Raw genomic sequence first — 27,885 nt, 5'->3', positions numbered from 1 at the left:
GGAACCAGTTTCGTCTGGCCGAATTAACGTTAGGAAGAAGGATTTCTAAACACATGTCGTTTCGCCAATGAGGACTGCCTTATTGATCATCGATATAATCTTTATTTCGCGTGTTTCTAATGCTACATTGTTACATGGGCCCCCTGTCGGAGGAAAAAACTTGTTCGAGGGGATGATCTCTCAGGACCAGTACCAAAGAAAGGAGTATCCCTTGAGACGCTGGTCCTCCGTGGTCCCATTGGCCCTGGGAACGAACGAAATGTTGGGCTGATGACCGAATTCGTTCGCCAGATACTTCACCCGCGTGTCGACACCATTTTCACTTTGCGCTCGATAACTGCCGTCCTTTTTGCCGCTCCTGTACCCGTCCTCATGGTGCCCGTGCGTCGTAATCGTATAATTGAATCGATAGTACAGATCATCCGCCATTTTCTCAAGAACTCGATCGCTCGTCAGCATATTCCTGGAATTCCCATCACCAGCTTCCCCTTTGCTCAACAGCTTCTTCGCCGAGTTCACCATGTCCCTCACAATTCCCTCTTTCAAGCTCTTCCCTCGTCTGTCATTCGACTCATCCTTCGAATCCTGAGGAATTTTGTTCTTCCCTTGAAGAACTTTGCCCTTCGAGGCTCCTTCTGCAGAAGTTACTGAATTAAAAGAAGAAGAATCCTAAGCGCTAAAGTCGCTCGTAGATAAATTTTTACCAATTCTCCTGCTCTCAGCTAGAGTCTTCATCATCTCCTTTAATATGGGACCCAATTTTGCTGCAGAAGTGGATGTCGAGGCTGTTGGAGGAGCTTGCGTGGTTGTAGCAATCTTGTCTTTCGTTATGGGAATCGTACACCCACCGCAGGCCTTTATCACAGCCTCCACCAGCTTCTTCGCAGCTTCCGGCCTGTCTTTGAATATTTCCTGAGCATCCTTCACTTGTGAATGTAAAATTACGGTCCGTCCAAATTATTGCCAAACCGTGCAGTAACCAGATGAAGATGTACTCGCGAGGTTGATATTTGGCAAACTCACGGCTGTTGATCTTTCTGTTTCTCATCCTGGTGATAATGAAATCGTCGTTCTTGTCCGTCGCGTACCCGGTCTCGTGATACACTCCGTCCGCGGTTATGAATCCGAACTCCCCGGTGATAATTCCGTCGGCATCTCGTAAAGTAATCGTGCCATGTTAATCTGCCTTCTCGACGCTTTAACCTTTCCTCCTTTTACGTACCTTTCTTCTCGTACCTGTGCTGGAAATCGACGATGTTGAATGAAAATTCGTAAGGCCTGGTCTGGTTCCTCGCCTCGTCCCCCATCGCGATGCTTGCCAGCGAGACGTAGCAGAGGAGACGCAGAACAGCGAGACCTGTCTTCTGACAGGCAAAGGACAACATTTCCACGAGGATGCCGCAGGTTTAAGATCGCAAGACTGAATGAAGCGGACCATTAGATACCTCGATGGTCGCACGGTGATGCAACTAAGCGAGAAAAATGTTTTCCCTCTCGAGGGATTCGCAGAGGGAGAAGAGGAAATTGTGGAATCCGCGCGAGGGAAAAAATCCTGGGAGGCTGACAGGGATCCTCGACGTTCGCTTTCACGCGGTTCGCGTCTTCGAATAATTATACAACGGCGAAGAACGATCGTAAATCTTGGTGCTGGAGCAAAGGAACAACTATCTACTCCGCAGGCACAGAGTCGTAAAACTATACGTCATCTTTCTGCACCTTCATGAAAATCTTGCGTTTTAGGAAGGCGACGCCAGGCGTGGCCAGAGTTCACGCGACCCAGTAATAAATAATCGCGAGCAAAGTGAGAAGGCTACATAATAGAATCTCGCGAATTCCTTCGCAGCAGATCCTTCCTATCAACCCGTCAGCGCATTGTTATAACTTGTACGATTACCTATGACGTTCAAGATATGCATCTTCTCCACTCGAACGCGACTTCGACGTCCTTTTGACGAGCCGCAAGTGCAATTGTTATTAAGAACATCGTGGCCTAGAGATTTTTCTGCGTGTTGTCAGAGGGACGTCATAAATCAAGGAGAACCGAGAGGCATCGGTAATCTGCCGGAGGAATCAATGTTCATAATGTCAGCAGAGCATTCGAGGAATCACAGTGAAAGGGCCGATTAAGAGAATTAATTATGAATGAAACTGTATACGAACGGACACGGGGAATAAATGCTGCCAATTTGTATTGTCAAACGCAAAGGGGCAACGGTCGCCGAAGGCCTTCGACTTTTCCAACAGGCCGTTGGACAGTTTGGCAAACTAGAAAGGCGAGGATGGATTTCTGAAAAGCCTGGATGCTTTCACGTCGGCAGACCGCTGGCGACGATCTAAGCAGCGAGGTATGCAAAGATTAGTCCGGGTTCGAATCCGATTTGCCTCGTATGCGTAGTGCATCGTGCATTTTGTAGTTTAGAAAACGGTATAGCGTTACGACTCGGTATGGCGAGGTGTCGATACAGGATCGATGGCGGCTGGCATACTAACTATACAATGTACAAACGGAAGGTGGGTTTCTGGCACGTATACGCACCGCGAATATCGAGGCCTTGGGAAATAAATTCGACATTGACAGAACTTTCGTTACGTGCCCCTAACACTGATCTAAATATGTGCGTAGTACGCGCCTAACGATCTAACGATGTACGCTCTGCACGCAACGTTACGTCGCGTTGTTCCCTGAACAAAGTGGGACATATCGCTCGCAATAACTTGATTATTCTAATTATAGACCAAAGAGGCTTAGAAATCGGCGAATAATAATGTGATTCGAAGGACTCTATTACGGGAATGTTAAAAGCGAACCGTTACAGTCCAGCCCGTCTATATTTGCATCGATGATGAGATCGATTAAGATTATACTAATTTCGATTTCGACGTTGGCTTTAACGACAGAGAAAAGGGAAACCCGGCACGCCGTCGGAGGTGGCCGCCGCAGAATCTGGACCGAAATGCCGTTACGCGGGGACCGAAGTAGGTCACCAAATATCTCGCCATTGGTCACCTCATCGGATGGTTATTCGAGAACCGATTTCATTTAGTAATCGATCGAGTGTCGCTTGATTACGTGGAGAGTCGTAATACTTTTGAGTCTCTGTATATTTTCACGCAAGTATTACAATTGTTACAAAAGGAATCGCTTTCGAATACCTTATCAACTAGCCACTTGGTGGTTATCACGTATCACAGGCGCGCAATTTTGTCGCGAAAAGAGTATCAGAGTTTGAAAAAGGTAAAAAGAGAGCAAAGTGATTGGAGGTAATATGTCGGACGTTTCGTTGACGGAAGCTTTGTCATCTCGCTCATCTCCCGAACCAGCCTTGGTCGTCGTCTTCTGGTTGATAATTACTGTGGTAGTAGTGATCGTGGTATTCGGGTTTATGGACCAGCACCACCTCAGATTTTTGCGAATTCTTGATTATATTGTAGAGAATTATGAGTAACGCCATTTTCCCCACGAATAGGCTCCTCAGGAGACTCATCTTTATGGTTGCGAGAGCGCCGGGTAAGGACATCATCTGAAAAGTGATGGGACGTTAAAATTACCAAGTCATCGAATACCACGTTCGATATTATTTCAAATGGTACAAGATATTCGTTCAAACCTGTATCACAACTGGGGCCATCATTATCGCCATTCCTATCTTTTTCAGGCCATCTTTGAACTTCAATCTAGGCTTGCTTCTTTGCTCCACCTCGTTGCCTAAATAACAGAATCGCAGTACTGATGAGAACATCGTCACGCCTCGAAGATAATTGGTACTTCGTAGCATCACCTACCAGAAAGCAGAGCCGACATTCTTACGGCGATGCTCGTTTCGTTGTTTGCGATTTGCAGCCTCATACCTCGAGAAATCTCAATCTGGAGGCTTTGATTCGAATCCTTCGAGCGCCCTGTCCCTCCATCTGCTCCAACAAAGTTCTTAAACGCAATCGTGAAACAGAGACACCAAAGGATCGCTTCCACTCTAGTCATAGCTCGTAATCACGGTCCACTTACAGCGCTAATTTCTAAAACACAGAGCAGGAATTAATGAAATCTATTCTATCCGAGGCTAGGCCTCGCGGTCAGTTCCAAAGGACTCTTCGATTGCTCTCTACATTCTCCCTTACCATTTTCTCGATTTCGCTCGTTATGAGAAGTGCAGAATCACGATACCGGACACCGTTACTCACTCGATCGCTTGTCACATATAATGCTACGTATTTATCGCTACCTTTTCCTCAATTCCGGAGACACTGTCAAGTTGAATCAACACTCAGACCAGAGGGAACATCTTGTCATCTCGCGGCGCACTCGACACTGCAAAGATTTCACGCATTCCAGGGCAAATGGCCTCCTTCCTACCGCACGGCTGGCAAACGGCTAGCAAAACGCGCCTCTCTTGCATTAGATCGGCGAAGAGACTACCGGGTGATCCGCCAAGCGGAGAACAGACATTTTTCTTTTTCGCTGTACGCTCACCCCACTAAGGCCAGGAAACTGGGTCTGTGCAGCCTGTCGGTGCAATTCGTGTCATAGAAGGTGTAATACACACGCGGCTGGCCACAGACTCGTGCGAGTTCAGCAGACCTTGAAACGTTGAAAATTCAACCGGGAATCGCCGTTGAAAACGGTGCTTTCGATTTTCATCTCCTCGGTAAATAGCTGGCGAGCTACGTTTTATCCGAGTTCTCTAAATTTCGATCATCCTGGAAGTCTAGGATGGCCGTCTGCTCACCGTTACGAGAGCCGACGGCGCTGACGGAACAACGGAGTGAATTTGACAATGAATTTAATAAATACGATCGACGATGATACACATGACGGTATAAATAAATGGAAGCGCGGCGCGAGACGCAGCTTCTTACAAATAAGTTACTGGTAACGTGAGGTAAACGGTTATTCCTTAAACGTACGAGTGCGGAATTTTGGTTTTACAGTTTGGAGTAAAGTCTACTGGCGATATGTATCCACGCTTATTCACTTTTCAAGCGAGATAAAATACTCTTAAGGTTATCGTTACAAGTTGTAGAGGTCCTTTGGTTCTCGGGAGATGTCTCCGTAGGCTAAACAGTAAAGTCGTCGGGCGTAAACCGCAGCAACAGCCGTTCCATTAACGTTCGTTCGCGTTAGGAGAGAAGTAGACGATAAAAAAAGGGAACGACGAAGGATCGCGGGTTGAAGCGCGATAGCCTGGTTCCGTTTGTGGTCTTCGTAGAAGTAGAAACAGTTTCTCGTCCGCGAGATCAGCGTTTCCTCATTTATCCTCTGTAATAATAGTGCTCCTCGTCTTCTGGACCGCTGGCACTGTGAGGATGCATCCAGCCGGCATACGGCTGATTGTGAGCGACTGGTAGGCTGTTGTGAACGTGCACATGGACCGGTTGAGGCGACCAGGCCTGTGCATGGTGCTGCTGCCAACCGGAGGAAAACTTGGCTATTATCGTGCCCAGCTTCAGCACCAGCAGAGTGGCACCTGTAACGAATTTAGCATCTCTGTATTCTCCTGTGCTCGTCGATTTAACGAGACTAGAACGATTTCTGCAACGTTAGCCAGTTAGGGTGTCCATCGAAACAGAGGCAGGCGAATGAAAACTGATTTTGATACCGAACAATGGTCAGAGAAAGGAAAGTGGGTCCACCGGTAAAATTTGGTTCTATCGCGACCGGCGAACCGTGGAGACGCCTTATCGATAAATAGGTCGGCAATGTCCCCTGATTGTGTATGCGCAAGGTGTACGGCCAGCATACCTTCACCGTTATCTTTTCGTGGATCGAACGATTCTCCATAATCTGTGCTTACCGATCAGCAGTCCCTTCAGCGAGATCACAGTCAACACTGTCAACATGGTCATCATCACTCCCATTTTGTACATCATCGGCATTAACATGAATTGCAGTCGCTTCATGCCGAAAGTCCGAGCTTCGCCCGCTGTCGTTTCTAGGCACACCAAGATCCATTAGCTTCTCGATCGCGCAGTTTGCCAGGATAAACAAATACCGTTTTATACGATCGAAGGAGGCAGGTGAAAAGGTAGATACGCTTTGAACTCACCTTGACTTTTGCTCCGGCCACTGAACAGATCGTCGAAAAAGTCCCTGAGCTGTCGAACATCGGGATCCAGGGCGGTGCGATTGGCAATTGGCAATAGTTTCGTGACTTTGCCGCGTGCAGGTTGATGCTGGCTCGCCGTGGGGACACGGACGTTCTCCACGACCGACGAGATCGCGCTTTTTGAAAAACTGGTCGCGAGCAGCACGCACGCCAGCGTCCAACCAATCGGCTGCATTATCGAACCGGTTGCCAGCTATCACGTGATCCTCCGCATCGACACCGCGGTATCCGCCCGAATAATCGATTCGCCCTGTCGCTGGAGCGTCCCGCGATCCTCGAACTGGAACCGCGAATCACGTGCTAATCGAGCCCGTACGAGTCGGCGTATGATTCGGACGAACGGCCACGCCGCCGTTCCAACTCAAAAGAGGATCGGCCGACGCGTCGCTGCGCGACGTGTGCGCGGCAGATCTGCGCACCGCCTCGAATTTCGTGGACGCGCGCGGAACGCGGCTGAAACACTTTGCGGGAATGTCGATAGAAACGTTCCGCGTGCTCCGCCTGTTATGCAGTCGATGATCGCATCGTTGCGTTTCCGAGCGCGCATTTTTTTCATGCACTTGCCCACGAGTACCGCGCTCTACGCCTCGTTCCCGCGATGCTTCCTCAAAATATCGGTCTATGTAAGATGAGAGATCTCGACCAGGCGGCTGTTGTACACAGGGATTTCGGGTTTTAAGCGTTTTCGTCCATCGAACGTATCGTCCCACTTTCTATAGGTATCACTGCCACGGTCACGGTCCCGCAATAGTCCGCGCGCACTCCTCGCCTTTACTGGCACTGCCTGACCGTGGAAACCTGCAATCATACGATCGCCTTGTCAATGGGACGAGGCATTGATCCACCATTGTTTTCGGAGAATGACAAAGGGCTTGGTGGTCTTTCTGCTAAGGCTAGAATCCAAATCAGGGAACGACTGCGGCGTAGAAGTGGAAGTAGGCGTCTAATCTATCAAGGTACATTTGTAGTTTAGTGACCTGTTGCTTCCACACGAATTCGTGGGTCGTAGTAACTTTCCCGGAGAGTCAATAGCTAGCTGAATTTTACGGCATTCCGTTGCAGTAAAATTTCGTGAATTAATGGGTAACATATTACCGAAGATTCGTCTCAGTCAAGCGATTTCGTTCGCTCGAATCGAAACGGAAAGCGTAGCGTTGGCGATCAACCCAGACCAATGCGACATCGACAGATAAATGTGCAAATTGCTGGGTGAAAGAGAACGACAGAAGTAAATGACCGAAACGAATGGTTGCAGCGGTCTCGAATCGCATCTGCAAAACAGTCGTGGCCAGTAAAATCGATTCAGCTGTTGTGGATGCACCTTAAGCGCATCGTGCAACTCGACGGTTAAAAGGAAGAAATGCGGTACAGGTTTAGTGCAGCGGCTTTGCGCCGCGAATCCAGCGGGGAAAGAGAGAGAAGAGAAGGCCGAAGAAGGAAACGAGGGAGGCCATCTTGGAAAATAATGCGCGCCGTAAAAATTCTTCACCCTCCCGTACCCTGTCCCTGGGAACACCTCTTCCTCCCCCTGGCCGTCTCTTCTAGCCTCGATTCCTTCAAGGACTAAAAATACAACCCCTTGCGCCAGAACCAGAAAGGCCGTATTAAAGATGAGCCTGAAACCTGGTCTGGACTTTGTTCGAGCTGCATCCTCCGCGTCTCCAAGACAACTTCTTCCACCCGCTGCCGTTTTACTCCCTTTTCTTTCCACTCGAGGGTACTCGATCTCCGCGAAGGCCTGGACGGTGCGTTTACCGCGCTGATTAAAAACATTTTCCTCTATCGAAACTTTGTTCAGGCTTTACCAAACACGGTTGCAACGATTTCTTCGGCGATTCGTTTATAGGTAGCTGTTATAACCTGGCTTCAGATTCCATCTCTACGCTGTCTAGAAAATAGCAGACGACTTTTTTTCCCTCTGTAACGCGTATCAGTGGGCGTACGTTGATCTATCAGAATCATGGATCAAGGAAGAGACGCGAGTAGATAGCAACGTGGTTGTTAAATATGCGGGGCAAGTGGCCGAGTAGCGAACCGCAGGTGATGTCCATGTTAGATCTCACTCAGACAGAATGTACCACGTTACTTTCCAAGCACCACTGCTTCAAGGCTAATTGGCTCATTACCGCCCTGGCCGCAAGAAGAAACAGAACTGGACACTTATAGCGGTTGGTCACTATTTGCCAATACGCTTCTGTGATTAACTCGTCGCTCCGATAATTCCAATTGTCAGGAAAAGCGGAATTTAATCCAAAGATATTGCTCTGTTGAAAAACTTCCAGGAGAAACCAAATGAAACAAAATTATTCATTTATTCAGGGATATCTATTTGGTCGCCTTCAAAGTAATCCTAATTGCTTGCAATACACTTATGCCAACGGGTTTTCCAATCTTCATAGCACCCCTGGAACTCGATTTCTGGGGTTTTTGTTTTATCGCCTCAATTGACTCAAAAACTGCGTAGTGGAAGTTTCAGTTGGGGCTAATGATACTAATAAAAATGTTCAAATATAGCAGAAAATTGCAGCATCAGCGTTTCGATGGTACTTGTTTGTTGCTCTTCGAGTTCCGTCCACCTGAGTCGCTCGTTCACTGAAACGCTCCCGCGAATCTTTGTTCTGGATGGGCTGATCGGAGGATGCATCGAGCTAAATGCATCTGCGCCCGTTAGACCGTGAACTCGATCCCCTCGCAACCCCGAGGAGAGTCGTAGAGGGGCAGCGTAAAAATGGGAATAGCCAGGCTGTTGCCTATCCACACAGACTCGCGATTCCCCGCGTCTCGTTGGTTGAGCTTGTACGTACACTGCGACAGGCATCTTGGCACGCTGCAGAAGGGACGATGGTATGTGTATTACCATACCTCTGCCATGGCTGACCATAGACCGGCTCCGAAGTGGCCGCGACATTCGCCTCTCGACCGCGACCATGAGAGCACTCAACTCGCGACGCCCACAGCTAACTAGTACCTTCTGTCTCTTCCCTCGTTCCTTCCTCTGCTTTCTGCTGTTGCTGTTCGTTATTCACGCTGGCCGAGCGCGCAGTGTGCCACGCGACGAAGATGGGCTGGTCCAGCCCGAGGGCAAGCTTTCGCCAGCCGAAAACCAGCCTGACGTTCAGCTAATTTCGGGCAAAACGGAAGGCAACAGTGCGCCGGAACAAGTGCAAGGGAAGCTGCTCCTCGCCGCCCAGGACGATGGCGTTCACGGTGAGAAGGTCGAGCCTGAGGAACCGGAGAATATCCAGGGGAAGATTTCGCAGTCGGAGATTGAGGGCAAGTTGGAATGGGCTGACGACAGCAACGTCAAACGGGTCATTGATCCCTTACGAGAGGACACCCCGTTGCTCCCCGAGCAACTCAGTATTGAGAAAGAAGGGGCGAAAGAGATCGATGCAGTGGAGACACCGGTTGCTGCAGACATCAAGATCAGGGTTGCTGTTGAAGGTAGCGAGGTGTTGAATCAGGACGACGAAGAGGCTAGCGTGGCTAAGAAGCGGAGGAGGAACGACGTTACTCTCGTCGGTAAATCTGAGATTCAGGGGAACGAAGGAATCCCTGCTGAGCAGGCGGAAGAGGCCAAGAGCGAAGGGATCCGGAGGTTCGACGTGCAAGTGGACGCGGAGGGTGCGGCTCCTTCTCAAGAAAACGATGACGCCACAACAGTGAGCAACGCTGATGCGTTCAAAATTCTGATAGACGTTCGACAAAATGAAGAACAGGAGCTAAAACCAATTGGAGGCAGCGACGTTCAATATGTCCAAGAACCGAAGGAAGAAATTCCTGTCTATTTCCGCAAATCCGGAGCGGTTGATGATGATGAACTGAACAAGGGCGACGAGGATATCGGCTCGAAAGGTGATTCGGGTATCGAAGAAGACGCATCTGCCAAGAACAGGGAGAACAGGTATTTGACCGACTCCCAGAGCAAATCCAGACGCAAGAGCTCCACCGTCTACCTGAACGCCGAGGAGAAGAAGATACCCGATGGGGAGCAACAGTCGATCGTCGAGGGACAGATAAAGAAGCTGATATCGATTCGCGACGACGCCCTGGACGCGCAAAAGGTGGACAAGCTGGACGAGGCTAAGGTTCTCAGCTCGAAGCGGGAGGTCGGAATGGACGAGGTCGCCTTCACGCAGCAGAAGGATGAAAGCGAGCGGGAGAACAAGGTAAAAGACATTACACTAATACAGTCTAGGCAATCGGTAGGCAGCAACGGTGTTTTTAAGAAATGGCGGGATCAGGCTATAATGCTTCAAGAACAGATTCGAAATAGAACGTTCCTGTCCCGTTTGAAGGAGCAAGCAACCGAACTACTCCCAGAAATTCCTAAATTTACGGAGAACCAGTTGCTGAACACGTTGGAGCAGATCGCGCTTTCGAGGAAGTCTTTAACCGATCAGCATTCAAACTATTCTTACGCGAGCACCGTGAAAGATCTCGGGCTGACCGATAATCAGCTGCGGATAGTCAAATGTGCCGCGCAATTGTTAGCCGCCAGAGAGCGGCAGTCCTTCGTCGCGAATTTGGCAGATTGCATCCGAGGACTCAGTGTGTTTAATTGCCTAAAGATCTTCGCCTGGCCCATCGTTGTGGACAATCTACCGGCATCTATCAGTCAGAATCTCGGCAGCTTGCCCATCGAGATAAACTTGTTTGACTTGTTTCAGAGCAACAAACAAAAGTCGGGCCGGGCCCAAAATATTCACCAGGTCAGGCTGATCACTCCAGAGACCATGGTGTACAGCATTCTGCAAGATGCTCTGGAAACGTATCCCAAAGACGAGACTCTGGTATCCTACGTGAACCCGAATAACGAGACGCTGAAGGAACTTCTGACATCCAATCAGGTGACCATCCTTCAAATGGCCGAGAAGCTTCTGCCGCAGACGTTGCGGCAGGAGTACTCCGACAGCATGTTCTCGTGCGTCAGGAGATTCGAGTACTTCAGCTGCGTCAAGTATTTTGCCTGGCCCATGATCAAGCAGTACTTCCCAGCTCTGCCATCCTTCCCAGATTACCCGAGCTGGTACCCAATCGTCGACTTCATCTCGCAGTATCCTATTCTACCCTTCCCCAGCTTTTCTGGAGACGTGGGAGAGCTACCAGAGGTGGTTGACACCGATGCAACCAGACAGTGGAGACCCAGGCCCTCAGCCGCGGATCGTAATCATCACATCATTCTCTATCTTGAGAATATCTTGAAGGAGCGACCACGATTATCGACCATACCGTCTTCCCTGGATCCCTCTACGGACTCCTATATCGCTCTGATACCGCAAGATCAGCTGCTGGCCTTCAACATGGCCGAACAACTGCTCCCAGTTTCCTTGCGACCTGAATTCGCTCAGAAAACCGTCAATTGTATGAAGGAGTACAACTATCTGACTTGTATCAAGTATTCCACCTGGCCTACCCTCCGGCAGGTCATACCCACCTTGCCCGACATCTCTGGTCTGCTGCCAGACTTCCAAATTCCAGGACTGTCGGACATTTTTGGCAACATTCCACAGCTTCCAAGCTTCCCAGACTTCGGTTCTTACTGGCCATTCGGGGGTGGTTCCGATCCGGGGACGGCGGGAAGCCCGACTTACATCGTGTTGAAGAGTCACCCAAAGATCCTTCGTTCCACAGACGAGCTGGAGGCAAAGATCTTGGAGCTTCTGCTGAATTTTCGAAACTCCATCGAGAAATCCCAAGAACTATCGCCGTTCATCCTAACGGGTAACTCGATAACTTTCTCCACGTTTACGAAGAGGCAGCTGGATATTCTGCAACTAACCGAGTGTCTCATACCGGCTGCTGCTCGACCAGCTCTGATCACCGAAGTCATCGTCTATCTTCAGAGGAACGACAACTTTATCGATTGCGTTAGATACGTAATGTGGCCGACGATCGCGAGGTACCTGCCGAACTTGCCAGAATTCCCTACACTGGGAAGCAAAGGAGAGCCCGTAAGTTTAGAGAGTACACAGAGCCTGCTGAAGACGAAGGCACCTGCTATCAGTCCTGGCGAAAAAATTCAGGAACGAATCAATTCGGACACCGAGGCGATCCCTTCGACTCCTCTACAGGATAAAGAATCAGGAAACAAGGGCCAACAGAACGGTCCAGTGATCAGCGTGACTGGTACCAGATTCGTACCAATCTTCACGGAGCATCCGGAATCCGTGATCCTCAACATCCTTCGATCGGCCCACCTGCAGGCACTTCACTTCAATCGAGCAGGCACCGTCCCGGCAACTAAGAATCAACAATTCATCGATTTCCTCAACCAGCAACAGCTGACTATCGTAAACCTCGTGGACAGCTTGCTCCCCCAGAGCATTCGAACCGACTTCGCCAACAAATTGATCGTATGCCTCCAAGCAAACAATTTCGTAGTCTGTACCAGAGACGTGATCTGGCCAACGTTGATGCAGTATATCCCCTGGTTGCCTGCCTTCCCGAATTTCTCGAATTTCGGCTCCCCAGCCATTCCTCCCAGCAACGACACGTCACCCCAGCCTGCCAGACTCAATCTGACAGAGCCCAGCTCAGACTCTCGACTCCTTTCGGAAACCGACGTCAAAACCGGCCTGCACGGAGACACCACCGTCACGATAACAGACACCAGATTCTTCCCCATATTCAACGAGGTGCCGGAGTCGGTGATACTGAACATTCTGAAAGCCGTGCAGCTCTCCGTTCCGAGCCAACCCGGCTCCCCAGTGCCAGCGAGGAAGCAGGAGTTCTCCACTGCTTTGACAGACCAACAGATCAACATCCTACAGGTCGCGGAGAATTTGCTACCCATTCCGATCCGATTGAATTTCATCGGTAGAATCCGCCCTTGCCTCCGGGAGAAGAACTTCCTGGAATGCACCAGAGACATAACTTGGCCCATCATCGCCCAGTCTTATCCGTGGCTGCCGAGCTTCCCGAACTTCGGGAGCCTGCAGAACTTGCCCAGGATCAGGTTCCAAGTGTTCCTGGCTGAGAAACCTCCAGCGTCGGATTTAAACGTGCAACCCTCTCAAGAGAACTTGAACCAGAATTCAGAAGAAGAGCTCTCGGAGAAGGGTGCGGACAGGATAGAAGATATTCTGTTAAACCGCGTTGCGAAAGCTAGCACGCAGAGCATCACCTTGCCCACCCGCAAGCAGTTCGCTCGTTCCTCTGGAAAAGCTGACACCCTGGAAGAGTTGTTGTCGCAAATGTTTCCAGTCACTGAGCCTGCTCCGGATTCAGCTGGACCCATGGCAGACTCTGATGGTGACATTCCGATCATCCCAAGTAACTCTGAAATTCCTAGCGGACTTCCTCCGATCCCCGCCGAAGTTTCTCATTTGCCGAGTGTCGCAGGATCTTCTGAACAGAGAGCCTCGCAGGCGCAGCTTTCCTCCCGGTCAGGAAGCCAAGGGATGCCAACATCAGCGTTCACGCCGTCAGTAGGTGAATCTGTCATTCGCTTGACACCCGTTTAGGCTCCCGGGACGATTTCTGACTCCCCCTGTGTTTGCAGGTGACGAAGGAGAAGTACCCGGCTACGCAGGACAACCGCCAGGCATCCTCATAGATATCTCGAAGGAGAAAGTTCAGTTGCCCGATAACTTTCAGCGACAGGGAAACACACCCCCCACGAAACCGGCCGTAGAAGCTAGCAGCAGAAAGCGCAGGAGCGCAGACCTTTCGAATTCTTATTACGAGACCCACGAAGGATTCAACGGCTCTTCAGCCTCGCCCCAAATGTTTCCAAACATCACGGAATCCAGATACCTCGAGCTTCTAGTTAAAATTAAGCAGAACGTGAGAATCGCCAGCGGGACCTCCTCGAAGCAGTACTTTGTCGACACATTGAATTCCACGATCAGGGACTCCCTGACCGCGGATCAGTACGAAATTCTCAAGCTTGTCGAGGACTTGGAACAGAAGACGTCGAGCAGAGGAATCGTTCAGCAGATCGCCCAGTGCATTCAGGGTCTCAGCTTCATCAGGTGCGTGGGAATCTTTGTCTGGCCCCTGATCACCAACAATCTGCCTTCCTTGATCGGACTTCCGTCTTTCCCCGGCCTGGGTATCTTTGGACGTTCCCTCGACATGGAGAACAAGGTACACGAATATTTCGGCATGTCCCCTACTGATTTCGAGAGCGAGCTGCTGACAAGGAAAGAGACGATCGAGACTTCCTTCCTCGACTGGTACAAGAAGTTGGCCGAGGACAAGTTCCAGGCGAACGTGGGCTTCATAAAGATCAAGGGCTACGGGAACGGTGAACTGGGGTTCAGCTTCTCCGGTTTCAGGGAGGGAAGGGGTGCGAAGCTGAAGGACAACAAGAACCTCCCCAGTATACTGACGATCATTAGCGACATCATGGAGGAGGTCCTCGAGCAGAAGCCGGAAGGCGAGAAGCCGAAGAGAGACAAGGAGAAGAAGGAAAGGAGCATAGACGTGTCGAGGGAGTCTGATATCCAGTTCTTGAAGGACAGCGAGGAATACGTCGACATCAAACGATCGATAAACGACGACGAGATCATCACGATGTTTCTGGATAAAATCAAGTCCAACGACTCCAAAGCGGATGGCGACAAGGTAACGCATTTCGGTCTGGAGGATGCGTACAATGCCTTTGGGGTTCTCTTCGGTACTCGTTTGCACACCAGACTCGCCCACAAACTGCAGAGCGTCGATCGTCAACTGAGGTCCCTGGAGGAGGCCGGCCCCAGCGGGGCGAACAAAGAAGTGGAAATCGTGCCATTGGAATCGCGCGAAGGCTACGATCAATTGAAGGTTCTACCTTTAAAGAGCGAAGTAACGTATGACTTGGAGAAAGAGTCAGCCGCAGAGCAGGGAGACGGGCAGAGGCAGAAGCGAGGCAAAAATTTCTTCAAGTCGTTTCTGGACAAGCACTTGCACAAATTCTCGAAGGAGCCTGACGCGAAGAGGTTCGAAGATATCGAGGACAATAAAATCACCGATAAACAGCAAGGCAATGATGGGAAGTCTGGCCTGATCGTTAAGCTGCCGCGTCTGGACGATAAAATCACGCTGAAGAAACTGACCGGCACGCTAGCGCACGTGGGCAGGTCCATGAAGACAAAGATGATGCAGATGATGCCGGGAGTCGGACTGGTCATGTCCTTCTTGATTCAAATGGGCCTGGCTCACGCGCGGACCGCTGCCTCGATGGCTGGGATCATCAGTAATATGGCCATGGGCTCTGCCATAGTCGGAATGATCCGCGACTCCTTTTTCGGATCGAACAAGCAACCGCAAATCAAGTACGTTTACGACAACGACAAGGTGGGGCCGGGCATCTCCTGGCCCGCCTACGGCCCTACTGCCCAGCATCACGGATAACTGAGCGAGTCCTAATCGAGAATTTTATCAAAACCTAGGGTGTACTGTTTGCGCGCGTGGCGACATTGGTGAACGATCGACGTCGCTGAAAGAAATTTAATATCTATAGGGATAAGGCTAGACCTAGACGATATCTGAGAGAGACACATTTGGGAACTTGGAAGCGTTTGCTTTGGGGTGGTCTCGGTCGGACTCCCACTTACAATTAGAATCGCCTACGAGCCATTTTTACTTACGATTAGTATGAGGGTTCTAGGGTTAACGATAGGGACTGTATCCTCGTAGAATCGTAGATGACGCACGGCACTTGGTCCACTAAGAGTTAAGATTGAACGTGATCGTTCTAACGTTCGTTTGTTTCCTTAAATGTTGAACAACAGTGAACGTTCATTGGGCTAGCTTTAATTTTCTTCCGTACGCGGTCTACGAAGACCGCCGGTGCTTTCTCCCGATCCCCTTGGACATAAGTATCTACGTAGACGTTTTTAGTAGCACGGACTTGGAAGACTCGGTTTTAGGTAGCTGCGAATAGCTCGTATTCTGTTGGTTTGGACGTTCTGTTCATTACTCGTATGTTAAGGTGCACATCAGCTCTCATTCGTTCCTATGGGATTTCACGGTGATGGGTAACAATCTCTCCATGTAATCAATCCGCTCAACAATAAAACCACCATCATCTGTATGGAACATTGTAAAACCCTTAGCTTGTAAGACACTCGACGGTTCTCGTTTAATTCCACGTTTACGAAAATAAACGTTTGAGTAATCCATGTACCCTGGTTTCCTTCGCTCGAGCGCCTCGATTTCCGCATCGACTTCTTCTCGTGATAAGCATCTCCAGATGCACGTACGGGCAACGTAATTGCTCGTGCTTCCAGCGCTCTTTATTACGTTAAAAGGAAGAAGAAAAGGCAGCAGCAGAAGGAGAAATGATCGTTATTGAATCCTGCGGCTCTATCGCGATCGGAATCACCGCTGGCTGGGGTCTCAAGGACCTGGAGGAGCTCCATCCGAATGGTCAGGGTTAAGATAAGCCCGAGATTATTCTCGGTTTGCAGCGTAGGGCCCCCTGGTACATACGCTTGCTTCTTTATTTGCCCCACTTTTTTACCAAAGTGCATACGAGCGGACGTTGCATCTGCGTGCGTTAGGAACCGAGCAAACGGCACGCGAGGTCACTCGATCGAGCGTTGAACCCTTTGAAGATCGAAGGGTATCGCAAGAAAGAAAGCGAGAAGAAAATATCTGCCCCCGATAATTTAAAAGTAGACGTCCTTAGCAACACGATCGTTTATTTTAATAGCTTCTGCTTTTCCTATACGTCGGCCACTTTGCCGATCATCTTAATGTTTGCAGTATACCATTAGTCGGCTGCTGCTGCCATGCACTCCATATTGCGCCACTACAAGTACTTGCAGCCACGGTACGAGGCAAAAAGAGCAACGAAATCTGTCTACAGGTTTTATTTGCAATAGCCGCGATCGAAAAAGCGCGTTGGCAAGCTACGATACCTCCCGAGGAATCCATTTATCGTGGGTATTGAACTTGCAAACGGGCGAAGCTGTTTCGAAGACATAAAGTCTCTTCTTTATACATCAATATATTATAAATACAATAATGGTTATAGATACTTTAAGCTTATTAGTGTCATGATGACAGGAGAGGTAAGACTGAAGGGATATCTTCCTTTTCCTCCACCCTAATCTCATTTGCGTCTGTCACTTCCACAGAGTAGGGCAACTCGTTTAAATAATACCTGAAACAATTGATTTTACGAAGTAATTGGATTCATAACGATCCGAATCAAATATCAAGATTTAAGGTACCATTCATCCACACGTCCGCAGTCAACGTGTTCTTCTTCCACGCAAACTCGCTCCCTCTGATCGAACAATGTGTTGTTAGGACAGATCACGGGAAAGCCTCTTCCAGAATCGTCGCAGGCGTGAAAAATTCGACAGTCGTATTCAGGATCGGCGTACAAGCCGATGGGTCTGCCCTCGCAGGAGAATTGAAACGTTAGATTGCCAAAGAGGTCCATGTCGTTCGATTCCCCAGACAGATCCTCGTACGTCTCCAAGCGATGTCGGTCCTGTTCAGTGAAACTTTTTCAAATTCAACTGGATAGTGACCATTACTTTTCGAACGAACGAGATTCCTTACGATGTAACCCAGGGTTGGTAACGCGACGACTGTGATTAACATCCCTGCAACCCGATGACATTCAAGCGTTTTCCACCAGAGAACACATGATTACGTTTCACTTACGGAGTATCAGGAGATGCTTCAGCACTGGCAAAATTTCCTGGTCCATTATAAATAAACTCGACGAAGTCTTCTGGATCTCTGCGCACCGATTCGATACTCGGCTGATGCAGTAGCTGTCGTCACTGGCACTCGGTTCATGGACCAAGCTGCTCGGAGAACTTATCGACCTTAATGAGCGCGTAATGTCTTGAAAGGCGTGACGCTATTTCGCGCTACGGTCTAAACGATGGCTAACCGGGATGTCCGGTTATTTCGTGGGACTTTAAAAATCTTTGCGGTTATTTGAATTGACGGCGAAGCTTCTTGGTCCTCGGTGCTAAACCGCGTCACCGTAAACCGGTGGGGAATTTTGCGAAGTAGAACAAACTTGACAAGTACACGGTCATCCATGAAATCGTTAACAGGTTCATCAGTTTCAAATTGCTCGAACGATATAATCGATCGAACAGTTCACTGCGAATATTTTAAGGTGCCAACAGATGTCACTGGCAGAGGAAGAAGCCAGGTAACCGTGTTCTAAGTGACTTTCACCAACGTCGACCAATGGCAATGGCCGTTCTTGAGTTAACTTTCTTCTACCGCGAGCGCGCCTTTCAGGGACGTGCGTCGACTCAGAAAGCCCCGTTAGAAATGCTTCTAAACATGATTTTCTTGGCTTCTGATACTAAAACGACCCAGCTTATCACCTCCCCTAACTTTCACACAGCTTTGACATAAAAAAGAACCGAAGATCGAGGCATGACTCGTTTGGAATCGCTGTGGGAATCGTAATAATGGCGTTTGAGACGGTCCTGGAAACCAATGAACCAATGAAGCGCAACCTTAGCGTCCAGCTCGGTTAGAAGTAAGCCGGGTTTAGAGCCAGAGAGTCGCGTGTCCGCGAAAGGACAGCGCGTATCAACTGCCAATGAGAGAAGCCTCGCTTCTCAGGCTGCCTTTCTCTTTAGCTCCTAGCCACCGCTCAGTTTTCACGGCAGCCTCATCCAGGAACCACGGGCAGAATGTCTTCAAGGCAGAGATGTGGTGAAACGTTCTCGTGATCTCCACCTCCTTCTTCTTCTCTTTTCTGGCACTGTCACACGGCGCGCGCGTGCACAGAGAACAAGGACTGGTCCAACGACGAATATGTGACCCGAGGACGAGGTAGTCCTAAAAGCAACGACTGTCATCGTGCTTTCGGAGTCGTTCCGGGCAAAGTGCAATAACAAGGTATTTTATCCCGAGTAAAACGATCACTTTGGAAGGACTGTGGTTTGGTAGACAGCTGTCGACAATGGAAACTGCTTTTTCTTAATGTAACTTTTATCTGAAATTCCTGAGACGAAGTTGAAATCATTTATAACTTACAATTGCTCGGTAAAGTGGAACAAAAGCACGTTGGTATGGCGCGTCACTGTTCCACGTGTGTCGTGTGTCATCTGCTAGGTTCGCTGAGTGGTGATTTCAACGCGTGGACAGAGAGATTACTCGCGATTAAGCTCGGCTCACTTTTCAGTAATTCCTTCACTTTGCCAACGAACGGTTCGATCGCTTGTGTAATATTCTTTCCGATCCAAGCTCATAGCTCGCAAGAAAGTGCCGAACAATAAGTAGTTCCTCGCTCACTATGAATTTCGCGTTGAATAACTTGAAATTCACTCCGTCACGAAACGTGTCGCGTTACAAGAAAACTTCAAACCTTTGCTAACACTATCTTGCACGAAGCCACAGCTACAAGGACAACCGGTGAAACGAAAATATCCTTGTGCTCGGTTGAGGCAGAAGAAAAGAAACGAGAATGCATCTGAATTTCGCAAGCTCGTTTCTCCCTCGCATAGCAAATACAGATTAAACGGAGACGCGTCTGGAGTTAACGATTGACGTTACTCTAGTTCGTCAGAGCTTTCCCCTGCCGCGCTGTTTACAACAACATTAATTGGCCTCGGAAAGTGGAGCGCGGTTTATTGTATTTTCTTCGCGCATCAATTATTTCTTCCGCGATTGAGGAACGGAAACAGCGTTCTCTCACGAGATCAGATTTCTTCTTAATTATTCCCGGCGCGTCTTGGCGCTTTTTCGAACAGAGCGCAGTCAGCGGTGCACCTTTTCCACTCGACTTTCGTCACAATCGCCCGATTTCTCGTGTCCCTGCGGATACGGGGCGACCTGAAATATCAGGTGTCAAACGCGATATTACGTCAGTAGAACCGGTGCATGGAAATCTTTTAATACGAGTTTGAAGTCCAAGTGATTCGGTTCATTGCTTATCGCAGCGGTAGCTAAGGTCGGTTCGAAATAAGTGAAAGGAGCGAGTGTTTTCGTTCGGCGTACTTACGGCTCCATCCGCATACTTCTCGCCCGTGCATCAAGCTTTTCTTTCTAATTTTCATGAAAGAACTTTCCGCTACATTTGGCGGCGAGCGAATTGCGCAACCGCGTTAAAAAAAAAACTTGGCGGAGCTTCCTAGGAAACAGCCGTTTCCACGGTAAGCGACGGATTTATGGTTGGCTGTCATGGAAGGCTCGTATTATGTTCGGCACGTTGCATAAACTAGCGGCGAAACTAGATCACCGCGCGTTTCTTTTTACCTTCTCGCTCGCTGAATTACTAGATTACTGGAACCGTAATAAAGTCTGCTTATTCATTTGCCGGGTTAGTGGGCCTCAATGGGTTAGTTCCACCAGCAAAATCTTCGCCGTTCTTCTCTTCCCTCCTCGCCGCTCAGTGACCCGTTTAAACACTCCATTTCAAGGCCGCCTCGATCGCCTTCGCGCATCATCGATACGTAAGTACATTGAAATGAAAACACTCGATTCGCAATCATCTCTGGCCCACGCTTTTCTCCCGTGGCTCCTCTTCGAGGTAAACGGTTGCCCACGATCTAACGGCTCCGACCAACAGCTCCTCCGCGGGCCTATTAAGTCCAGTTTTAAAAAGAGCAGCGCCTACGAGTAGCTGCTACGTTGCTTTCTGAGGGAACGATTTCATTTAGCCAAATTGATGCTCGCACGCAACCACTCGTTTCACCGCGGATCTCTATCTTCGAGAACCCGCTAATCTGAAAGAAAGTATTTGCATTCGACCGCGCATCGCGAGAAGCCTTCATTTCACTTTCCGTCGGAGCTCTGCCAACCGGGGAGCGCATCCACGGCCTGGTGTTTTTTCACCTTGCCGATAGTTCGCGCAAAGATTAACGATTCTTCGGTAAGTTGCAGTGCCCCATCCGGGATATTTGTACAAACTCAATTAGTGTAATTGCTTGCTGGGGACGACAGCTTCGACGGCGCCCACTCGCGTAGCTTTTATCGCGGTGACCCCGCGAGTGGAATTGTCAGCTGGAATCACGGCTTAAGCAGATACGCAACAGGATAACAGTTCCTGCACGCAATTCCTCGTAACACGGACACGGCGAGGAAGTAGCAGCAACGAGGTCGTTCGTCGCTTTATGACTTCTTTGTCTCTGCCGGCCTCTCGAAGCGGCGATCGCCGGTCCGCGAATGAATTAGTCGCGCCTCGATATGAGCGGAGCGCCCACGAAATTCGCGTTTTTACAGACAACGGGTCCTTAATGAATCATCGTCCGCGTGGGTCGCCAGTTAGAAAAACAAGCTGAGGGACATGCTGATTAGTTTCTTGGAGTCCTCAGAGTCCAGCTCGTCGCGGAAATCTCAAGTGAGTCGAGAGGTTTCGAAACGCGATGCGTCACGGTTTTTGAAACGAAACGAAACGAGGAGAGTAGAATGCGCAGCCGATTCGAGGGTCTCGTTTCGAACCGGGGGGAAAATTTTAATTGGCCCGCGTATCTATAGGCGAGTGTTATCGCGGCGCGGATCTAACGCGGGGCCAACCGACCGCGGGGAAAACTTTCTCACGTTTCGCGCAAAACAGTGCGCGATTACAACAGGAACGGTGACTAATAAAAGTTGTAGGTCTCGGAAACGATTGTTCCCGGCCCGCGTTTCTATTGGGGGTGCTCGCGGAACGAGGCATTAATTGGAACGCCCCATTGTTTGTCGCGCAGATGATACTGTTCCCCTTATTATGGGCCTTGGTCCTGCCCGCCATGGGTGGATACGTTCCACCTGGGCCGCGGTTCAGGTGTCCCAAAGAGCCCAAGTACATCTACCCCTGCGTTTGCCTCCGCGGCAGCGACAGGGGACTCTACGTCCGCTGCGAGAACACCAATCTGGCCAGCCTCAGCTTGGCCTTCTCGAATTTGGGTAACGAGGGCACACCCATCGAGGAGCTCATTCTGTACAAATGTAACATAGGTAAGTGTAGCGACCGATTCATCGAACACTCGCTCACTTGAAAGTGTCCCGTTTAAAGGGCGATTTTATGGGCCGGCGCTCTATCCCCTGGATGTCCGGGTGTTGAAGTTCATCGACACACCGTTGAGGCTGATCGAGGAGCACAGCTTCCTGGGCGTGAACAGGACACTCCAGGAGCTGCACGTGCTGAACAGCGCGCTGGAGAAATTCCCGCGCGAAGCGTTGCAGATCTTGGGTAATCTGAGCATTCTGATCATCGCTGGTCATCGTATCTCCACGCTGCCAGCGGACAGCTTCGCCGAGAGCGGGGCGAAAATTGAGAAGCTCGAGATTAGTAACGGTACTGCCTTTCGCAAAAGGAAGCCACGTCGATGTAGGTTTTCTCCTTGACTTTCCAGTCTGCTTTCTAGGGACGTTGGCTTCCCTGCCTGTCGAGGCATTGGCGTCTCTGAAGAAGCTGAAGAGGCTCGACCTCCACGATAACGAGATCAAAGAGCTGAAGAGGAATCAGTTCAAGGGGCTGAGGGACACCGAGTACTTGGACCTGTCCCATAATTTCATCAGCAAACTGGACGGTTCCCATTTGGCTGATCTCACGAAGATGGGGTGGTGCAATTTGTCTCACAACGCGATCGCCGATCTGAAGAGGTACTTGGTTTATAGAGGGACTTCCTTGATCGCTGGCTTCATGGATACACCTTTTTCTCGGACACAGGGGAACCTTCGCCAGGAACTCTCTGCTCAAAGTCCTCAACTTGAATCACAATAAAATCAGAAAGCTCGACTCCAACACCTTCCGTGGCATGCGTTTCTTGGTAAGGCTGTATCTGAGCGACAATCAGATCGACGACGTGGGCAGGGGGACTTTTGGGCCAGTCACCAGAATAGGCACCATCGATCTGGCTAGGAATTTCATCAGAAAGATCGACTTTCAGATGTTTAATCAGCTGCAGTTCGCCGAGGTACGACCACTGGGTCTTGCGAAGGAGTACCTTCGACTATTTATTTGTTCTGCTTCGTAGGTGCTGGACGTTTCTGAGAATTTCGTGTCAGTGGTAGAGAAACTGTCTTTCAAAGATCTCTACCTGGCTAAGATCAACTTGTCGCATAACGAGATCTCGAAGATAGAGCCAGGGGCCTTCGAGAACTGCGTGAACATGACGGTCCTGGACATGAGCCACAACAAGCTGGAGAATATCTCCAAGTTCTCGTTCGACGCGTCAACCTACGCCAACGACTTGCAATTGAGTTACAATCAGTTCACTTCCCTCAGCCAGGTATCGTTTGAGCGTCGAGTAAACCTACGAATCGAAACTTTGAATGCTAAGAATTCTGAAGCGAAAGGATCAATAACGATTGCAGGTGCCGCTGCACAACATGACCGGTCTGAAAGTCCTGAACGTTTCTCACAACCTGTTACACTCTGTGCCTCGACAGACGTTTCCAAAGTTGTACGAGCTGCACACGATCGATCTGTCCCACAACAACTTGTCAGAGATACACAACGCGGTATTTCAGACTCTGTTTAGCCTTCGGTTCTTAAATCTCTCGCACAACTCTCTGGAGAAGATCAAACCGTCCACGTTTGGCCCTCTACCGACGCTCTTGGACCTGGATATGAGTTACAATCAGTTAAACGACGTGGCTCGCGGTAGCCTGACTAGATTGGCCAGCTGCAGGTGATAGATAATTTCATGAGAATTCGATGTTAGGTAAGGGATTCGAGTTAGCGAGAGACTGTGTTAAATTGCAGAAGCTTGACAGTGAGGAGCAACCGTCTAACAAAGATCTTCCAGCTGCCAATTTCTTTGGGCTCGTTGGACTTTTCTGATAATTTAATGGAAGACATACCGACGATGGACGTGTGGCCGGCGATGAACGCCCTCCTCTCCTTAGACCTTTCGAAGAATCGGCTGGGCGATAATCTCAAGCATAAGAGCTTCGAGAACCTGCTTACCTTGAGGACCCTGAACCTCCAGTCGAACAACATCACGAGGCCGCCTTGGGAGGCGCTCAGCACACTCAACAGCCTGCAGTATCTCCACCTACAGGTTGAAAAATATAAAGAAACTCCCTCTCTTCTGGTAGAGGCTAGATCCGCCAGGCAGCGTGTTAACTGTAACCAATAATTTAGGACAACCAGCTAACCGAACTGGGAAAGTCGGCGTTCGGTCGACTGCCGATAGTGTTCGAGCTGAATTTGGGCAACAATCAGATATGGAACGTGAGCACTCGCGCGTTCGAGGGCCTGCTGCAGCTGCTGACGTTGAATCTGACGGGAAACAAACTCAGCCACATTCCAAACGGAGCCTTCCAGGGACTCGTCTCCCTGAGAACGCTCGATCTCTCCCACAATAAGCTAGAAAGACTGGACAATAAGACCAACGGACTGCTGGACGATTGCCTGTCCCTGGAGAGGCTGAACCTCAGTCATAACAAGATCTCCTTTATCACCAGGAAAACCTTTCCATACGACCCGTGGATCCCTTACAGGTTGAAAGAAATCGATCTCTCTTACAACACCATGCCTGTGCTCACCTTTGAACTGACCATCGGGACGAAAAAGGTTCAGTTCTTGAATATCAGTCACAATAACATCAACGAGATTCGAAGATGTGAGTAAACAAAGGGGTCGTCCTTAAATTACTGGGGAGGGGGTCAGGAAGCGTCTTACGTAATATTTTTTAACCCAATTTAATCTATTTTTCATTCAAACACGAAAGCGTGTTAAATGAATTATATAAACCTTTAAAAGAATTTTAATCGCTTTAGATGTGATCGGGAATCTGACGGCGTTGCAAACGCTTGATCTCTCCCATAATGACATCAGCGACCTCTCCGAAACTGACGTGTTCGATCCACCGAGGAACCTAACTACCTTGCATTTGAGTCACAACCATCTGAGTCACATACCTTTGCACAAAATCCTGCCGTTGCCAAATTTGAAGATCCTCGACGTCGAGTCAAACAGTATCGGTGTGTTTGACGATGTGTTCATGAAAATCATTCAGAACGGCACGAAGCTGCAGTATTCTGGTAAAGAAGAGTTAAGATACGCGTGGGCGTTTTCCAACGGAAGGATAATAGGTAATGCAAGTTTCATATTCAGGGAACCCATTGCATTGCGACTGCTACGTGCGGCCTCTGAAGAGGTGGCTGAACACGCACACCGAGATACCAAAGGAATGGCTGAACGTCGGCTGCGAAAGTCCAAGCTTCCTCGCGAATAAATTGATTGCGGATGTGACGGAGGATTTAATGGGGTGCGGGGAGAGGGAGATCAAAGAGTATCCCGAGTTCGATATCACACCGGACGTGAAATATCGAGCCATCGAGTAGTACGTATTCTCCACCAGTTGGTACACTGAATGTTGCCTACTCTTTCGCTCGAAAAATCCGCCACTTTTCGGTGATGGTTTTTGTAATGAAATTAACACTTAACGTTTTCGAACTTTTGGGGGTATATTGTACCACTCTTAAAATACAAGAAAAAAATCCAATTTTTGGACAAGAATTATGAAAATGGCGGTCGATCAAAGTAGCAAGTACTGGAAATGGAATTTCTATTTTATTTAATCGATATAAAAAAGTGGGAAAATATTAAGAAAACTCTTGCAAATTGAAAATATGTTTGATTTTTTTCAAAGTTCTTTTTGTCAAATTCTGAAGACGCCAACTTCATTGCGAAATATTTACGTAAACAAATGAAATAAACAAACAGCAAATATTTCTTCTTGCATTTCAGGAGTGGTAGAATATACCCCCAAAAATTCGAAAACATTAAGTGTTTATTTCATTATAAAAATCATCACCGCAAAGTGGCCGATTTTTCGGTCGAGACAGTAGAATGTCCCCTTAATTTAGGTCGTCCGCCTCAGAGGGTATAGGCTAGTCCAGCAGGCCAGCATTTCCTTCACGTAGCAAACAAATATTTTCCAGCAACGAGGATGACAGAAGCTGGAAAGCGACGTGGTACGTAACGTCCAGGGAAGATATCGGCGACTTCTACGTGGTGGTGAGAGAGTCCGGAAGCAGCAAGTCTGCAATCGAGAAAGATCTGGTTTACAGCGAGCGTTCGTTCAAGATCCAAGATCTGCAGGAGTCCAGGTCCAAGTACGAGCTGTGCGTCCTCGCTAGGGACTCCGAAGGGAACGTGAAGCACTTCCGGAGCTCGCAGTGTCAGATTTTGGCGCAGGGCGCGTACGATTCGTCGACGAGGTTCACGGTCACCCTACCCTTAATCCTAATCGCTGTGTTCTTCGGCAATTTGCTGTGACGGTAGAGGGAGAAGTAAGTGTTTTCAGCGGAACGCAGAGTTTCGTAGGTCCTAGGTCTCACAATTAACCGCGTAGGTAAATGGCGACGCGGTTCGCGGTTGTATATACATAGGTTGCATCGTTACCAGTGCGAATTTGCGAGGGCGTTGAACGTCGTGTATTTATTTTTGTAAAATATACACTGAAGGATTCCGTAAGATCGCGCCTGATCCTTCATTGCCAGTGAACAATTTCCAGGCGGCAGCCCGGATCGATCAACGAAACGAGAATGGGATCGGCGGATGGAACTGGAAGATTGATCGATAGAGAGGGATCGAAGGTAGACAGGAAAGCGGGAAGAGGACGGGGTCGGGGAATAATTTGAAATCGTTAGGTGGGTAGGGAGGTCGAGACGATTACCGGACAATTTGTCTTAATAACTCCGGCCGGCTAATCCCACGAGCCTAATTCCTCCGCAGAGCGTTGTCCCGTCGCTAATAAAGGCGTTTCTCTCGAGGCCCGGTTGAAAAAGTTCTCAAGGAAGTCAGAGCGGGCTGGCGGGCTCGTGGGCCTCGCGTACCAGCATGATTTCATTATTCCCCGCATTATAATTAGCATCCACGGTTATCCCGGAGGAAGAGGAACGGCTTGGGGGCTTTCTAATGAGGCCTTGGTCCCGTGCAAGTTGTCGCTTCCGCAAAACGATCAAACGGCAAGATTAATGCCGTCAACGCCTACGACACGATCGTCCACGCGACATCTTTCGCTCCACTTCCTATCGTCCTGGCATCCCTCTGCCGGTGCATCTTGCAGGATACTTTCCGCGACGAAGGCTAGCACCGACGCAGGCCTCAGTTTCGAAGGTTCTTCGGGATTTAGCGGGGAACGGGCTTGGGTCGTTGACGATTAACGGTACTTGGAATCAGTAAACGCGCAGCGTGCGCCGATCATTATCGCCGGGCTGCAAAGGGAAAAAACAATCGAACGTACGCGCTTTCTCTCGTTGCGTGTGTCTCGAACAGGAGTTGCGTCAAGGACCCGGGGAGTTTCAGAAGGCATTGGTGCGGCCGTGATCTGACGAGGAAGAGGACTCCGAGGTCATTAGCATACGTTAAAGATTGACAATTAGGTATAGGAAGGTTGGACGGCATCGTGGCCAAATGAATGACACAGCAGAGGGCGACGGGGTATCCGCGATCCTGCGGGACGAGGTAGAAGCGCGTCCATCTTTCTCCAGACAGAATCGTTATATATTGCGATCTGTTTGCGCGATAGGAGTGGATCCACGATAACACGTAACCGGAAATGTTGTTTCGTGCGATCGCTTTAATTATCGAATATTTGCGAGGCAGTCGCCGCGGAAGGAGTCCAATTAGACTCGAGCCGTGGCGGTCGTTACGAAGCCAAACGATTTCTCGTCGCAATCGTAATCGGTATCGGTGGCTCGTTACGAAATCCTTGGACACTTTCACCCGGAGGGCTAGCGATGCCGTGGCTCCTCCAGGTGCCGTGCACGAGCGTTCACGATCGCGCCCGAACCGCCACGAAGTCGTCGCGCAGCCTGTGTCTACGAGGGGCAGACATCCGTTCGTCTGGCCCCGGTCGGGCCATAAGGCCCCAAGGCTGTTTAACGTGAAAGAAATTTATGCGAGTCCTTTCCTCGTTGGTCG

General features: G+C 49.4%; 6 protein-coding genes across 7 annotated transcripts in view; 2 read left to right on the top strand and 4 right to left on the bottom strand.

The window, feature by feature from the left end:
- Conv (insulin like growth factor binding protein acid labile subunit convoluted) overlaps positions 1–26,683 on the top strand; it is an 86,372-nt gene extending 59,689 nt beyond the window's left edge. Inside the window, exons 1-12 of one of the 2 annotated variants that reach the window (XM_076824321.1) lie at positions 18,215–18,917; positions 21,710–21,959; positions 22,018–22,299; positions 22,370–22,607; positions 22,675–22,921; positions 22,982–23,236; positions 23,322–23,638; positions 23,713–24,010; positions 24,094–24,574; positions 24,732–24,995; positions 25,069–25,297; positions 25,899–26,682. In XM_076824321.1, the coding sequence (XP_076680436.1) occupies positions 21,710–21,959; positions 22,018–22,299; positions 22,370–22,607; positions 22,675–22,921; positions 22,982–23,236; positions 23,322–23,638; positions 23,713–24,010; positions 24,094–24,574; positions 24,732–24,995; positions 25,069–25,297; positions 25,899–26,235 (3,198 nt within the window). In that variant the 5' untranslated portion in view covers positions 18,215–18,917 and the 3' untranslated portion in view covers positions 26,236–26,682. Of the gene's footprint in view, positions 1–18,214; positions 18,918–21,709; positions 21,960–22,017; positions 22,300–22,369; positions 22,608–22,674; positions 22,922–22,981; positions 23,237–23,321; positions 23,639–23,712; positions 24,011–24,093; positions 24,575–24,731; positions 24,996–25,068; positions 25,298–25,898 lie in introns of those variants that run through there. The other variant, XM_076824320.1, reaches the window with a different exon arrangement.
- Positions 144–1,307, bottom strand: LOC143375364 (uncharacterized). Its single transcript, XM_076824367.1, has 4 exons — positions 1,223–1,307; positions 1,024–1,155; positions 676–926; positions 144–576 (listed from the first exon to the last, which is right to left on the bottom strand). Exons 1-4 carry the CDS (start codon positions 1,305–1,307, stop codon positions 181–183), a joined length of 864 nt encoding a protein of 287 aa, XP_076680482.1. The 3' UTR covers positions 144–180.
- LOC143375515 (uncharacterized) lies at positions 3,252–4,149 on the bottom strand. Its single transcript, XM_076824709.1, has 3 exons — positions 3,784–4,149; positions 3,609–3,706; positions 3,252–3,521 (listed from the first exon to the last, which is right to left on the bottom strand). Exons 1-3 carry the CDS (start codon positions 3,977–3,979, stop codon positions 3,306–3,308), a joined length of 510 nt encoding a protein of 169 aa, XP_076680824.1. The 5' UTR covers positions 3,980–4,149; the 3' UTR covers positions 3,252–3,305.
- LOC143375109 (uncharacterized) lies at positions 4,924–6,655 on the bottom strand. Its single transcript, XM_076823883.1, has 3 exons — positions 6,042–6,655; positions 5,790–5,927; positions 4,924–5,462 (listed from the first exon to the last, which is right to left on the bottom strand). The coding sequence occupies exons 1-3, from the start codon at positions 6,274–6,276 to the stop codon at positions 5,248–5,250; spliced, it is 588 nt and encodes a 195-aa protein (XP_076679998.1). The 5' UTR covers positions 6,277–6,655; the 3' UTR covers positions 4,924–5,247.
- LOC143374955 (uncharacterized) lies at positions 8,921–16,317 on the top strand. Its single transcript, XM_076823535.1, has 3 exons — positions 8,921–10,270; positions 10,772–13,535; positions 13,606–16,317. Exons 1-3 carry the CDS (start codon positions 8,948–8,950, stop codon positions 15,438–15,440), a joined length of 5,922 nt encoding a protein of 1,973 aa, XP_076679650.1. The 5' UTR covers positions 8,921–8,947; the 3' UTR covers positions 15,441–16,317.
- LOC143375335 (uncharacterized) lies at positions 17,008–17,847 on the bottom strand. The gene is made up of 4 exons (XM_076824335.1): positions 17,709–17,847; positions 17,604–17,647; positions 17,267–17,532; positions 17,008–17,196 (listed from the first exon to the last, which is right to left on the bottom strand). The coding sequence occupies exons 1-4, from the start codon at positions 17,752–17,754 to the stop codon at positions 17,088–17,090; spliced, it is 465 nt and encodes a 154-aa protein (XP_076680450.1). The 5' UTR covers positions 17,755–17,847; the 3' UTR covers positions 17,008–17,087.
- Positions 26,684–27,885: the final 1,202 nt, after the last annotated feature.

The sequence above is a fragment of the Andrena cerasifolii genome, chromosome 12 (genome assembly GCF_050908995.1).
Source record: "Andrena cerasifolii isolate SP2316 chromosome 12, iyAndCera1_principal, whole genome shotgun sequence".
Classification (NCBI taxonomy): domain Eukaryota; kingdom Metazoa; phylum Arthropoda; class Insecta; order Hymenoptera; family Andrenidae; genus Andrena; species Andrena cerasifolii.
Note: the sequence above shows the minus strand (reverse complement) of the source record. Positions and strands in the feature narration are given on the sequence as shown.

Coding starts and splice junctions, on each gene's coding strand:
- LOC143375335 (XM_076824335.1), bottom strand. CDS start 17,754: ATGGACCAGGAAATTTTGCCAGTGCTGAAGCATCTCCTGATACTCC. Junction 17,648..17,708: donor GAAGCATCTCCTGATACTCC/GTAAGTGAAACG, acceptor ATCGGGTTGCAG/GGATGTTAATCACAGTCGTC. Junction 17,533..17,603: donor TACCAACCCTGGGTTACATC/GTAAGGAATCTC, acceptor TTCACTGAACAG/GACCGACATCGCTTGGAGAC.
- LOC143375515 (XM_076824709.1), bottom strand. CDS start 3,979: ATGACTAGAGTGGAAGCGATCCTTTGGTGTCTCTGTTTCACGATTGCG. Junction 3,707..3,783: donor AATGTCGGCTCTGCTTTCTG/GTAGGTGATGCT, acceptor TCTGTTATTTAG/GCAACGAGGTGGAGCAAAGA. Junction 3,522..3,608: donor TGGCCCCAGTTGTGATACAG/GTTTGAACGAAT, acceptor ATCACTTTTCAG/ATGATGTCCTTACCCGGCGC.
- LOC143375109 (XM_076823883.1), bottom strand. CDS start 6,276: ATGCAGCCGATTGGTTGGACGCTGGCGTGCGTGCTGCTCGCGACCAGT. Junction 5,928..6,041: donor TGGCCGGAGCAAAAGTCAAG/GTGAGTTCAAAG, acceptor TGGTGTGCCTAG/AAACGACAGCGGGCGAAGCT. Junction 5,463..5,789: donor GCTGAAGGGACTGCTGATCG/GTAAGCACAGAT, acceptor AATTCGTTACAG/GTGCCACTCTGCTGGTGCTG.
- LOC143374955 (XM_076823535.1), top strand. CDS start 8,948: ATGTGTATTACCATACCTCTGCCATGGCTGACCATAGACCGGCTCCGA. Junction 10,271..10,771: donor AAAGCGAGCGGGAGAACAAG/GTAAAAGACATT, acceptor GACTTGTTTCAG/AGCAACAAACAAAAGTCGGG. Junction 13,536..13,605: donor AGCGTTCACGCCGTCAGTAG/GTGAATCTGTCA, acceptor CTGTGTTTGCAG/GTGACGAAGGAGAAGTACCC.
- LOC143375364 (XM_076824367.1), bottom strand. CDS start 1,307: ATGGGGGACGAGGCGAGGAACCAGACCAGGCCTTACGAATTTTCATTC. Junction 927..1,023: donor AAACAGAAAGATCAACAGCC/GTGAGTTTGCCA, acceptor TACATTCACAAG/TGAAGGATGCTCAGGAAATA. Junction 577..675: donor TATCTACGAGCGACTTTAGC/GCTTAGGATTCT, acceptor CAGGATTCGAAG/GATGAGTCGAATGACAGACG.